The sequence below is a fragment of the Aquarana catesbeiana genome, linkage group LG03 (genome assembly GCF_042186555.1).
Source record: "Aquarana catesbeiana isolate 2022-GZ linkage group LG03, ASM4218655v1, whole genome shotgun sequence".
Classification (NCBI taxonomy): domain Eukaryota; kingdom Metazoa; phylum Chordata; class Amphibia; order Anura; family Ranidae; genus Aquarana; species Aquarana catesbeiana.
The window spans coordinates 475,113,481-475,128,286 of record NC_133326.1 but is presented as its reverse complement, the minus strand read 5'-3'; the positions used below and the strand labels follow the sequence as shown (position 1 = coordinate 475,128,286).

The following is a 14,806-nucleotide window of genomic DNA, read 5'->3' as shown; positions in this document are numbered from 1 at the left end:
ATAAATACAATTCTGAAATTTTGATAGCAATATCCCAAAATCACATTATTATTAAATTCCTGAAAAATAAAAATCTATTGTTTCTATGGAACCCCTCCCTTTAGTAAAATATTCCTTTAGAGCCCCTAACATTTACACTTAAAGTTAGCACAAAATGGATTCCTAAACCTCCAGCCTTACCTTCAGTCTGGCAAAATTGCACAGGCTCCTCTCTTGTACTAAAATCGCTAACTTTGAACTCATTACACATTGTAAGCTTCTCTCGGTGTGCATTAGAAGCTTCACAAGTCAGATAGAGCCTGTCCCATTTCCTGGCCTAAAGGATGTCCAGCATCCTCTAGCTTTTTCCTCCCCAGCCTTACTGACCCTGATGCACCGTTTTCATTCATTGGATTCTATTTATTTCAATAATATATGCTCAGTATCACAAATTACCTAGAATGGTCTGCATGCAAATAAAGTCTACCTAGGAACATCTACTCCTCCAGACTGATATTTGTTCATTAGGGCAGTTTAATATTGTATAATTCCTCCCAAGAATCATCCAAATGCTTGCATCATGGCTGAGGGCTCTTGGCTTGGGAGGAGTACTGAGGTAGGGTGCTGTGATGTTTTCAAGAAGCTACAGTATATAGAGCAACTTACTAGCCCCTTCTGCCAGCCATGATCAGCCTTCATTGCTTGGCAAAGCACAGAGACCCAGTGATGAAATCACTGGGTGTGAAACAAGGTTCTATTTAAATTTTCATTAGCATGTTGATTAGGAGGGTAAAGGAGAACCAAGGAAGGCAACTATGTATAAGGAGATTCAACTTTAGCTTTAAAGGAAGTTCACTTTTAAAAAAAAAATAATAAATGCACATCTTTTTGCAGGTAAAAAAAATGTGCATTTCTTTTATTTTGTTTTATTGGTTGCCTGGAAAGCATTGCACATGTGATCAGCAGATGATGGGTGTAATGCAGGGTTCCTGCAGACTGTCAGTGTAAGTTGTCTGCTCATACCTTGTATGGGCAGGCAGTTACACAGTGACAGGAACCACTAATGAACTACCTAGAGCACTCATCAGTGCTCTGGTAGTTCAATGAAAACTACAAGCCATCAGCCGCAAAGGCTGATGGTAGTTGTAGTTTTCCCATTCACAGAACTCTGTAAATTAATGATGCGGCCAGGCGGGGGATCAGGGAGTAGCTGCAGCAGTGGGAACAGGTGGAAAACGTAACATGTTCCCAAAGGTGAGCTTATCCTTTAACCTATCGCTTTACCTAAAAATATTCTGTAAATAAAAAACTGTATCCCCAATTTGTGCTTAACACTGAACAATTCTTGGAATGCCATATTTACTTTTTCAAGCCACAGAACTATTGTCTGATGAAACATCATATCCATCCTACCCTATAATTTCAGCACCATAGACCTGGTGTACAGGTCTAGACTATTTTCGTTCAACCTGCGGGCTGAATGAAAATAATCAACAGATTTCCCTTCCATGCTATATAGTACTGATGGAGAAATCTCCCTCTGTGGCTATTGTATTCCGACAGCTGCATTTGACTGGGTGCAGCAGCCATACAGCCGGCAATTTTCTGCTCTGATTTTTAATTGAAGGATGACGGATGTGAAGTGGCTGACATGAGCACCCACAATTTCTAATGGTACCCAGCTTAACTGATCTTCAAAGAACACAGTGTGTACAAATAAATAGTAACGTGTAATACTTTAATACTGTGTACCATTTTGGAAGTCAGTTTATTATTACCCAGGAGCCCAAAACTGTGGCAGAAAGTCATTTATTTTCCACATTTGAAAACACGTGAATGCATAATCATTCATACTAAATGTGTTAACATTTTAGGTTTCGGTACACATTTGAAATCGTCTTGGTTTGTGAAAAAGTGCACCAGTTTGGGACTGATGCTGCTGAAACACTGCAAACATGGACAAGTGCAATTGGGAAGGTGAGCTTAAATGTTATTTATTATAGGGCAACTCCAGTATACCAGCTACATTCACAGTTATTATACGAACAAATATGCCTGCCAGAAAATGTCAAATTCTGTTCAGCTTTGTGATCCAGGCACTCCAACTATATAGTACAGTCAGGTTAGTAACTTCCCTTCTTCTGCTCCTTTTAAGCTCCACAGTCTGGTTGCTGATTCTCCGTAGCTTGTGCCTGGACAAGGAAAGAGCAGTAGTTAATTTATATGGTCATCCTTGTGGAATATCTTTTTATACATAAGCTCCCAGTGTTAGATTATAGTACATAGAAAAATGCTGTCCCTTCCTATCCTGGTCCAGACAAGCAGGGGTTTTTAGAAGCTAATAGAAATCAGATTTAGTAAAAAAAATATATAAATAAAATTCATACAGAACACTTAAAGGGCAGCTCCACAGAGAACAGTAGACTGGAGGAGAAAATAATAAATTACACTTCCGCTTATAACCTTATTCTATTCCTTTAGATCTCTCTCTCTCTCTCTCTCTCTATCTCTCTCTCTCTCTCTCTCTTTAACTGCCGAGGTTTTGCACAAAATTATTCTAGGTAGTTGAAAGCACAATCCTTTGGTTTCTACCTATCAACTGGGGAATCTACTGAAAAGGGTCATTGGGGTGGGTGTGTTTTGCATAATACACTGAATTCCACCTATCCATGCTCGTAGGAGTTGTTCCTTAGGTTTTAAGGGGTTATTCTCTAAAACCTGTGACAACAGATGTTTTTCTTTCCATGCAGTGGTTCACCCCAATCAGCTGCCACTGTCTGCTAGGGTATGAGTTCCAGCGAGTGGGTAAGATGCGCTACAAAGCAATGCTGAACCCAGATCAGTGGATGGAAGGCTTCTTTCTGTTACAGAAAAGTCACCTTTTTATCTGTCCAGAAGAACAAGATGGAGCAGAGGACAGCGTTAATTTACGTCAGCTCCAGGAGCTCAGTAAGTATTATAGACAGATTTCTACAAATGTGACACATGACCTCAGTTTGAACAGAAGTAATGAAAAACAGGGTGTATGAGGCACCCAAACATTGCAATTTGTTGAGATGAAGAGCTCTAGGGACAGACAAACGTGCAGAAGGGTAAGCGATTTCTGCCTCATTAGGCCTCTGGTGTTTATTCAGGGAAAAAGCAGGTGGGTCTCCTGCCACCACATGTCCTGAGGTACCAGAATAAAGGTAGGGTCCTCCTCAGTTTGTTGGGTGCATGTTTTGAGGCAAAGTCCTTCTAATTCTAAAATGCTTCTCAGTTTTTGGGGCAAAGGTTGATAACTGCTTCCCAGCCAGTCACCACTATTCCTAGACCAATGCTAACATATATAAACGTGTGCCCAGACTAAACACACTAAAGTATAGTCTTACATATTTTGTACGAGAAGTAGAATCATTTTAAAAGAAGCCTTCACTCATCTCTATAGTTAATAGCCATTGTGGAGAAATCAGTGTTTAAAATTAATGACCGTGGCGCTGAAATCTTAGGCCCCTTTCACACTGACGGACTGATCAGTTCTGCCTTTGAGTTTTTCAGGGGGACCCAATTGGACCATCCATTGCTGTCCATGAAGCGGGGTATTTCAAAAGACATGTGTCCATTGACACCTGCCGAAATCCAATCTGATCCTGTCCGTTAAAACAGACAGAAGGGGATCCGTTCCTCATCTGTCCGGCGGATCGGATGACAGTCAGATGGAAACAGACAGGCAGTTCGTTTCCATCCGGCAGCCCATAGAGGACAGTGGGCTGCGTCCGTGTCTGCTCTGCATTAGCAGAGCGGATACGGACCTTTCATCCGCCTGCTTGGTGGGGATCAGCGGACAAATCCCAAGCGGGTCCACTGACAGACTCCAGCAGCTTCAAAGGTTAGGGATGGATTGTTTTATATTGCTTTTACAGCTTAATATGTAAACTACTTCTCCATAGTCTGGGGACAGGTGCACTTTAAGCTATATGAACATGAATTTCTGTGCCCTAGTAAAAAAAAAATTAATTTAAAACATTTAAAAGAAATGAGGATGTTGTTTCTTGTACACACTTAAGAACACCACCCTTTGTCCAATGCTTACTTAAACACATAGTAACCAATTAAATATCATCTTTCATAATTTTGGCTCACATCAGATGTCTGACTGGTTGCTGTAACGATTGTTTATCTTTAGTTTATCTTCACTATGTTATCAAGCCAAATGCTTTCCTTAAAACCGGGTTCACACTATTGCGAATTGGATGCGGGATCTCCGCATCCAATTTCAATAGCAGGAGAATGTGCTCTATGGAGCCGGTTCACATATCTCCGATGCTGCTCCGGTGCGAATTTGGACAGGAGCCCTGTGCGTCTTTTGGTCTGTTTCAGGTCTGAATTCAGCCCAAAATAAAGCTTGGTTCACACTGGAAGCCGATTCGGCTCACAGCAGGGGTCCGGTGCGTCCTGGTTCATCGTTTCAGGTCCCATTTTAGCCCGAATTTTAGGCTGAATTCAGACCTGAAACAGACCAATGCAGGCTAACCAAATATTGTCTAAATGCTCTAAATACAAAAGCCATGTGCATTTTTACTTTAATCCAGCATAATTTCATTACTAATTTTACAATCTAACATCTGGGCTTAAAGATGAATTCTTATCCTGCCTAACTACCGAGGAATATATTTAAATAAAAGTGTTTGTGCCTTTAGTTCATGTCAGTTGTGTAAAATATTGAAAATGAGATTCTGTTCATTTTTCCTTTCTTGATGTTTAGCTGTATCACCAGCTGCAGAAAATTCTGAAAAGAAAGATATATTAATCCTTGTAGAAAAAGGAAGGTATGTTTAAGTTCTTTCTTTTTATGTTAATCTTTGTAATTTTTTTTTACACGCCTTTATAAAAGGAGTCTAAAGATTTTACATGGTGCTCCTCTGCCACCTGGTGGCCATTGTACAGAACAGCAGAAAATAGTTAAACTATAACCTAATCTTACCATTTATAATGTGCATTATCTCACAAATTTCAAGTTTCAGAATCTCTTGTAATTATATAAATAGTGTTACAGTTTACATGGCAACTCCAGCAAAACACACACACACACATGCATTATGTCTGTTTCAGGTAGATAGTATTCAGGTAATTGCACTTGCTGGATTGTGAGGAGAAATTTTTGTCAGATACTAATTTTCTTCTTCTTGTCCTGTTCATGTCCACATAATAATGGGTCTGCCTGCACCCTCTGATCTCATTGGTTTACTACCATGACAGAGACTCAGGATAGGAGTAATTATTTTTCAAATACTTCAATTATTTGTCTGGTCTTACTAATTATATTGAGCATTTGACAGGACTTTCCTCATTTTTCTATCTTCCATCATGTCAACATACCAGTGGGATCAATGGGTGGAGTCAGCCCCATTCTTCTGCATTTACACCGAAGAAGCTCAACAAGCAAAATCTTATTAATTTTAAAATAAATGGGAGTTTTGTTGTTGAGCTTCTTTGAGCTTCAAGCTACAAAACGCTCAGGTGTGAATGCAGCCTTACATTGACACGATGAAGGACCAGTGGTGATGATTTTTTGGCTTTGTAAAGTGTACATGAACCAAATTATGTTTTCTGTGCACCTGGATTTTTTAAATAAACTTGACTTGACATTATTTCCACTCTTTAGGACCCTGTATCTGCAGGGTATCACACGTGCAGATTTTTTGGCATGGAGTTTGGATATCCAGGCAGCAGCATGTAGTAGTGGCAACATGTTACGTGACCAGCAACTTAGTAGGAATGACATTCCTATCATTGTAGACAGTTGCATCGCTTTCCTTACTCAATACGGTGGGTGTGATTTTTTTTTTCTTGATATATTAAAGTGATATATTAGGCAAAATAAAAAAAAAAATCTGGAAGATTGTTTGTGCTAGAAGAAGTCTATAGAAAGAAGAGTCACTAAGCAGCTCTAGCATCAGATTATATGTTACCTGTTCATTCCGTAATTAGCTTTCATTCAATTCTTCTCAGTGTTTCACTGTGTAGACATGCCACTTAATAATAGTTTCCTGTACTCAGTCTTATTTATACTGCCTGATCATTACTTGCCAATATACTGACACTGCAGCCAGATAAAATTAAAAGTTGCTTGTGTATGCTTGTGTATTTAACTGTTCACAACCCCTTTGAAAAATATTACATATATTTGAGCGTTAGAGTTCTACATTACAGCTGGGTGTATATGCAGTTTAATATTCATATATTAGTGACAGTCACAGTCAGTCTTTTCTCAGCTTGAAATGGCCATTAACTGGAAGCTTATCGTTTGCAATGTGAAGCATCTCAAAATCTGTACTGCAATTAGATTCTCTCTTTATGTTAATATATTTTTAAAATTTTGTTTAATATTCTATGGTATGTGAAAATGGTTTTATCCCACATAGTGTGTTTTCAAAATACTTAATTTTGTTCTAAAGGCCAATTTAATGCTTTCAATTTTAATTGGAGCATACAGAATAAGTACCTATACACTGACCATCAGTACGTAAATGATGTCTGTGTCACATTACATATATTAACAAGTACAGCATTGTAAAGGTACATTCACAAAGAAAAACAAAGCTTTAGCTTGATACAAGGACATACATGGTCAAATTAACTACAGAAAAAAAGAGGGGGGGGGGGGTCTTTAAATGTGGACTACAGAAGGGGAAATGTTGAGGAGATCAGTATGGAGAGAAATGGTGGAAAGAAAGGAAAGAGGGAAGAGGGGTAGGTCAGGGTTAGTTCCTCCTCCGTGGCTCTGATTCTATCTGGATATCTGGTGTGGAATTAAGTGAATCGGTTTACCTAAGGTGGTAGAATTTGGAAGTTGTACGTCTCAACTTAGTTAAAGTATGGGCAGAACTATGGGCAGAACTTTTTTTTTTCATTTTTGGATAGATCAAGGGAGGGTTTTAACCCCTGTCTGATTTTTTTTTTCCCCCTCCATCTGTGCACCATTGGGGAGATTTCCCTTCACTTCCTGTCCCATAGCCAAACTGGAAGTGAGAGAAAATCCCTGCAAATTAAGGGAATTCCTTGGGGACCCCAAGTCACCAGAACTAGTGTCCCTATTGGAAGATTTCCCCTCTATTACTTTTCTGGGCACAACCCAAAATTTTGGATTTTCATTTACTTTCACTTTCAATGATAATGGTAAACAGAACAAATAGAGAGGGGGGAATCTCCTTAACAGGGCACAGAGAGCAATAAAAACTGACAAGTGTTCTAATCCTTCTCCAATCTATCCAGAACTAAAAAAAAAGTTTTGCCTTTAGTTATGGTTTAAAGTGGTTGTAAACCTTCTGGGACCACTTTAACCTACAGGTAAGCCTAGATTAAGGCTTACCTGTAGGTGCAAGAAATATCTCCTTAACCTACACGGTTAAGGAGATATTTTACAAAAACCGGGCACTGCTGTCTACGGCCCATCCGTGCCGTAGACAACGGCGCAGGCGCACTGAGCATGCCATTAGTGAAGGTGAACATGCCATCACTGACGGCACCTGCGCGCATGCGCCGGAGTGACGTCATCGCGGCTACGGCCAGTCACAGCGCCGGAGCCGCGATACCTGGAAGTCACTCCAGGATAGATGGCGATGGCAGAGGAGGCGAACGAGGGTCGCTTCGGGGGCTTCGATCTGAGGTAAGTTATTCATAATGAGCTAGTATGCTATGCATACTAGCTCATGATGACTTTGCCTTGCAGGGTGTATTTTTTTTATTTTAGGCTTTACTTCCTCTTTAAGGAGAGAATTGAGTCTTTAAACTTCTAAGGTCTTTAAACCTTTAATGTCTTTAAACCTCTAAGATTCTTTATAGATGATCCAGTTGGACCAGACTCTATGCAACGTGTATATACTATACCTGTCTATCGCTTTAATAAGTTCAGTATGCATCCTATCATTAATTTTATTGTTCTATTAATTAATTAATTACTAATTTCTATTGTGTTAAACTGACAGCAATGGACATGGCCCATAAGAAGCAGTCAGCTAATAAAATTTATAAATAAATCCTGCAGATGACTGATACATTAGTCTTCCCAGACTATCACATTCACTTTCATAAATCTAATGCTCGGTGTGTTCTTATCTTCAGCTCTGCCATTGTTCCACATTATATAAAGCACAGTTGTTATATGAATGGAAATATTGGGGGGCACAGTAGAGGCACCAATATCTTGCACAAGCATGAATTTAGTGCATATCATACCATTTGCCCACCTCACCATAATCTGACTAGTTTTCCTGATTCGGGAACATATTATACATCTGCCAGGTATCTATGGATACAGTATGTAGTACTCATAGTGCTATGTTTGTACAGGTCTTCGTCACGAGGGGATATATCGGAAAAATGGAGCCAAATCTCGGATTAAACTGCTGATGGACGAGTTCCGAAAAGATGCCCGAAATGTCAAACTTCGCATCAGCGACAACTTTGTTGAAGATGTCACGGATGTGTTGAAGAGGTTTTTCAGGGAGCTGGATGATCCCATTTTCACAACAGAACTCCATCCACAATGGAGAGAAGCTGCAGGTAAAAAAAAATGGGAACAATCTGCCCATGTCATCCCAAAGATAAAGCAGACATTATAGTATTTGTGTATAGAAGGGATCTTCAAACTATGGCCCTCCAGCTGTTGTGGAACTACACATCCCGGGAGGAATTGTAAAACTCTGACATTCACAGACATGACTAAGCATGATGGGAATTGTAGTTCCTGAATAACTGGAGGGCCGTAGTTTGAAGACCCCTGGTGTATAGTATACCCCCTAAAATCTAATTTCCCACTTGTGATTGGCTCTTTGATTTTTCCAGAAGTGTGCACAGTGCTGGAAGTAAAATCACAGCCATTCTGAGCTCTGTTCTTGGTGGTATTATTATTAGTGGATATGCACATCTTGAGGGATGCAGAGATACAGGTTTTCTGTACTTACAACACTAATGCCCTGTACACACGGTCGGACTTTTCGACGGAATATGTGCGATCGGAGCTTGTTGTCGGAAATTCCAACCGTGTGTGGGCTCCATTGGACTTTTTCCATTGGAATTTATGACACACAAAGTTTGAGAGCATGCTATAAAATTTTCCGACAACTAAATCTGATCCTTTAAATTCCGATCGTGTGTAGACAAATCCGACGGACAAAGTGCCACACATTGCTCAGGATTAATTAAGAGACGAAAGCTATTGGCTACTGCCCCGTTTATAGTCCCGACGTACGTGTTTTACGTCACCGCGTTCGGAACGATGGATTTTGTTGTTGGAATGTCCGATCAATGTCCGATCGTGTGTACAGGGCATTAGACTGATTGTGGAGTTATAGCATGCAGGTCCTATAACTTAGCAGTATGCTGGAGAAAGTTTAGGGAGCTAGTCATATGTATGACCAGAAAAAGTAGAATTCTACAATATGTATTTAACTGACTAGAGAGAACTGTTTCTCTGCATATGCAGAATTTTACTTTAATGCTGAACTCTAGACAAGTATAAAAAATACAAATAAATGCAACTCTGTAATGTCTAATACATCATTAAATGTATTCTTTAATTATGAATATATGAATATAAATATGAGCAGTACCTGAATTTGACCTGGTATCAGCCTCCTGCAGTCTCTGTACAGCAGGGCTGGAGTGTGAGGGAAAGAAGCAGCACAAGAAGTCAGTCAGTTTAGGTGCTAACATGGAGAATGCAGATATGAAGAGAAAGCAACGCATGATGAGCTCATCAGGCTGTTCATTTTTACCTTGATAGGTTATATGCACATGGGTGGTTTAAATGCTAAGGCCATCTTTTAGAGAAAATTAATAAATGCACATGTATTTGCAGGTAAAAAAAGTGTATTTTTGAATTTTGCTCACAGGTGCAAAGCCAGATTCCCCTCCCAATACCTAGATATTAAATTGGAGAGCTGAAGGAAGGGGCAATGTATTACCAGTGTGGTAATAGAAGACAGGACTTGTAGTTCATTCATAAATCTGTGTGAATGAATGACATGGCTGTGCGGTTCTGCATTCGTGCTGATTTAAAAAGTTATAGCGAATGCAGAGTAGTATAATCCCTGCACACTGTCATGGGGAGGGGGGAGCACAGCACATCCAGCCAGCCCCCATTCCAGCAGCCTGTCAAAATGTATGACAGGCTGAAATACATGGCAGCTGGATGCCGTACCAAGTGGTACTCATGTTTAGGGCCATATGCGTTCAGAAACGTATACCCCAAGTGCAGAATTCCTTGACTGTTGTGCCTTTTGGGCACCCGAAAATGCCGGAATTTGATGCTGGCAAGCCAAACAGTTCATGTGCATGAGGCCTTTTTTTTTGGCTGGTGTTTTTCTTTAAATCTTTTATGTTAAGCAAGTGTACTGTTCCATGTGTGACATTCGGAGGCTTGTTACAGCAGCAGCACATTCATCTTTGTTGTTTTGTTTGCTGTTTACCATAAAAGTTAAATACTGTTCATTAAACCATGAAATTAAAAATCAAGAAAAGTAACAGGGAGGCGAAAGTATTTGCTTTATCTGCATGTTTATTAATTCTTTTTGCTGTAAACAGATTATGATTCTGTTTTTTTTTTTTTTCTTTTTTTCTTTTTTTTTTTTTTTTTACAGTCAGCTTATTTATATCTCATCAATAGGGGTATGGGGTATATATTTCAAGGAAAATTTACTTATTGAAATACATAGCTAAAGTCACCCAGGTACTAAGGTATGATGGGATTTGACCAGCATTTTCTGGCAGGTTTTTGTCTAATGTATTATATAATATTCTCTAGGTGTATCTTGTTAGTTTGAATCTTGCAAGGATGAATCTTGATAGTACAATAACAGCTATTTTTCACCTATGAATGAATTTACATGGAAATGTTTTGCACTAATCTTGTTAAATGACAGGAATGTCCTTGTGTTCATTTATTGACATGCTTATCATGGTGTAAGGAGTTCAGTAATAGCAGTGTTAATGTCATTGTTCGCGTGTCCTATCCTCCCTGAATGAATTAGCCCAGCACACCAGGCATACAGGCTGGTATCCTTATTGCAACGGAGTGGTGCAGCTCATCTGCAATGCTTATACCAGTCTGCATGCCCTTCCACATGGCATCTTAAGAGGATTTCCCCAAAAAACTGAGATTGCCCTAAACCAATATAGCACAATGTTGGCAGGCATCGGCTTTTTGACACTACAGTCTCCAGGGGATAATGCTGGCAATTAGAGGGGTGAGCATGGCTCCTGTTCCTAACAAATAGGTAGTGTTATGATTGTAAACGTTCCTCAGACCTCTAACCAGCCCATCAATGCCTGGGTATAAGAGAAAATTGGTAATAAACACACACCAAAGAAAATGTTTTATTCTTTTTTAACTAATATTTTCCTTTTCAGGTTGTCAAAGATGTCCTGTGCTGTGTGCTCCAGTGATGGCAGGACAGAATTAGGGAGAGTACAGATCCCCATTATCTTGATTTTTCAGACTGTGTTTGAGCAAGAAGTTCCCACCTCTGGCATGGTTTTAACTACCCAAGGGGAAGAGGTTTATCACTGCCCATGTTTGGATTTAGCTGGTGTGTGTTTATATACATTTTTGTCTTTCCCACACACACCTGATTAGGGGACCCATAAAACCAATTCACTAGTGATAGAGCAACCACCTATTTGCCCCCATGAGGAGGAGGGTTGAGCATGTGGAACATGGCACCTTGTTTTGCACAGTACCCCCTTCTAAGCACCAAGGGTGCTGAAGAGCCTGGTGCTTGTCATCATTTCCATGCTTTGCTTTGGGGCTCCCGCACTACTAGTTCATGGCCCTGCTTTTTGGCTTTCCTTCTGCGCCTTGGGTATTCTCTAAGGTGCTGGCTACAGTATTAGCAGTTCTTGGCTTCTGTGACAACCCCATTGTGAGATACTTAAACAACCTCCTGTTGAGGGAATAGTCAGTGCGAGCTCTGTCAGGTATCATGCGTTTAACTGTCCAGATATTACATCGCGTCAACTGAATCCGGAACCTTCAGAAACTGACTCATTGTTTAGAGCAGTCTTTCTCAACCAGGGTTCTTTGAAACCCTAGAGTTTCTCCAGGGGTTGATAGGGTCCCTTGAGCAATGAACAGTATCTGCCTCTCAGATAAGTAACCATTAACAACGATTTTGTTTAGCTATCTTTAATGGGGGAAATTATGGACACTGAGCACCAATGTAAATTGCTGGTCGAAAATTCGGCTGGTTCAGCAGGGACTGGCCAAATTTGGATCCATGTATGGGCAGCTTGTCGGATCTAATTATTGCATTCTGCTCCCCACGCACTCCCCCCCCCCCCCCCCCTCATTCCGTTGGCAGGGTACAATAGTGTTGTGGGAGGCATTGCCCCATTAATGAGTGTGTGTTTATGGGGCATTAAAGCAATTTTCTTAAGGAAAGAAAATCAATTCCTCTATGGTAAAAGGGTTAGTCTTCCCTTAGAGTATCTAGGTCTAGTCCTGGACACAGTTGAGGCCACAGGATAAACAGTTCTGGAGTCGTTTGACTCTCCACTTTTGAATGATAGTCCTAGGTCTAATGGTAGCCTCAGTTGTATTTGCAACAACAAATCAACACCAGGATATGTATATGTAAAAACTATTATTTTATTAATTTAAAATCGCTTCAACATGCATCAATTGCATCCATATGCAGGGCTTGTAGCTCATGCATAAGATGTGCGTCACCAGGTGCAGCGATAATACACTGTCCTGGTGGGCACTGTGGTCAGTGAATAATCATCAAACAACAGAAAAAAACACATAAACCCGAACACATAACAAGACAACAAACAAGTGACACATATATGACACAACCACCACACAGACAGTCCGGACGCCGGCTTATTGCCTTTCACAGTGAGGCTGGATGACAATACCCCAATATCACTATCATGAATGCCCAATTTGGGTAAAAGACATGAGGGGACACATCATGTTGTGTCAGACTGAGGTATTTCCAGTGTCACTGTGAAGACTCCCCCAGGATAGCTAGGTGGCTAAAAAATTATTATAATAATTATGCTGTTGAACAAGCCCCTGTTCAACAGCATAATTATTATAATAATTTTTTAGCCACCTAGCTATCCTGGGGGAGTCTTCACAGTGACACTGGAAATACCTCAGTCTGACACAACATGATGTGTCCCCTCATGTCTTTTACCCAAATTGGGCATTCATGATAGTGATACTGGGGTATTGTCATCCAGCCTCACTGTGAAAGGCAATAAGCCAGCGTCCGGACTGTCTGTGTGGTGGTTGTGTCATATATGTGTCACTTGTTTGTTGTCTTGTTATGTGTTCGGGTTTATGTGGTTTTTTCTGTTGTTTGATGATTATTCACTGACCACAGTGCCCACCAGAACAGTGTATTATCGCTGCACCTGGTGACGCACATCTTATGCATGAGCTACAAGCCCTGCATATGGATGCAATTGATGCATGTTGAAGCGGTTTTAAATTAATAAAATAATAGTTTTTACATATACATATCCTGGTGTTGATTTGTTGTTGCTCTAAGTAGCCACTATTTGATCCCTGTAGCAATATAGGGGTCAACCTTTTCTTGTATGCTGCGGTTAGTTTGGCTACAGCAACATCACTAGACTTCAGTGATTGGTTATAGGGTACAATACTATTTAAAGGCCCCATCACCGGGTTGTATATAAAGTAGGATCTGGTTTTATTTTCTTTTTCTTTTTGGTTATGTTCAGTTGTATTTGCCCTTATTATTCTCCAGACCTTTTACAATGCAACATTTTTTGGCACCAAGGACCAGGTTGTCTCTGGTGTGGCTCTGAAATCTGGCCTTGAAGCAGTGGCAGTCCTTGCTTCCTGTCTTCAGGGGATCCTCACAATGAATTCCAGTCTGTTGGGCTTGGGAGGAGTTTTGTATTCTCTTTCTGTGCAGTGAACTTGATTGTCTCACAATCAGCATCCTGGAACTTCTGAGTTTTGCTGTGTCTGCAGAGTTGAACTATCCTATTGGGGGGTATCTGATCTGGATTCATTCAGACAACACTACAGCAGTAACGTACATCAATCATCAGGAAGAACCAGAAGTCTCACTACAGCAAGAGAAGTAGACTGGATCCTGTCCTGAGTAGAAAGCATTTCAGCTTTGCCTGCTATGTTCATTCCAGGCCAAGGCATTTGGCAGGCAGATTTTCTCAGCTGGCAGTACCTGGAGTTGGGGAAGTGATCCTTACAACCAGAGGGGTTCCAGGACCTGTGTCACAGGTGGGAGATGCCAGATATGGACGTCCTGGTCTCCAGTCTCAACAACTAACTGGATAGGTTTGTCTCCAGATACAGGAATCCTCTAGTAGAAGCAGTGGATGCTCTGGTGGCCATGCAAGATTAGTAATCCCTGATCTTTACCTCTTCCTTGTTTGCTTTATATCTTCAAGATAAAGGGCTTCCAGTGATCCTTAATGGTCCGGCTAGCCCAGGTGGATGTGGTATGCCAGCTTGGTAAAACTTACGGTAGACACACTGCATAGCCTCTGACAGATTGTCAGGTTCTTTTGTCTCAAAGACAGATTTGCCATTTTGCTTAATGGTCCCTGGCCTTAACAGCATGGCTGTTGAAACCCAGGTTCTGATGGACAGGGAAATCTTACCTCATAAAAACTAGGAAGTCTACCTCTCCCAAAGTCGATCATCAGATATGAAAGTCATAATAGACTTGGAGAGAGTCTCAGGGCTTCCATCCTAGTAGTTTCTCTGTGGGACAAATACATTCATTCCTGCAGCTGGCTCTGGGCTAGTGTTTGGATCTTAGCACTATCAAGGGTTAGGTTTGTA

The 14,806-nt window shown here is 40.6% G+C and overlaps 1 protein-coding gene across 6 annotated transcripts in view; it reads left to right on the top strand.

Moving 5' to 3' along the window:
• ARAP3 (ArfGAP with RhoGAP domain, ankyrin repeat and PH domain 3) overlaps positions 1-14,806 on the top strand; it is a 273,051-nt gene that overhangs the window by 208,922 nt on the left and 49,323 nt on the right. For all 6 annotated transcript variants that reach the window (XM_073621033.1, XM_073621032.1, XM_073621034.1 and 3 more), the window contains 5 exons: positions 1,854-1,956; positions 2,730-2,928; positions 4,724-4,787; positions 5,624-5,787; positions 8,311-8,523. In XM_073621033.1, the coding sequence (XP_073477134.1) occupies positions 1,854-1,956; positions 2,730-2,928; positions 4,724-4,787; positions 5,624-5,787; positions 8,311-8,523 (743 nt within the window). The remainder of the gene's footprint in view (positions 1-1,853; positions 1,957-2,729; positions 2,929-4,723; positions 4,788-5,623; positions 5,788-8,310; positions 8,524-14,806) is intronic.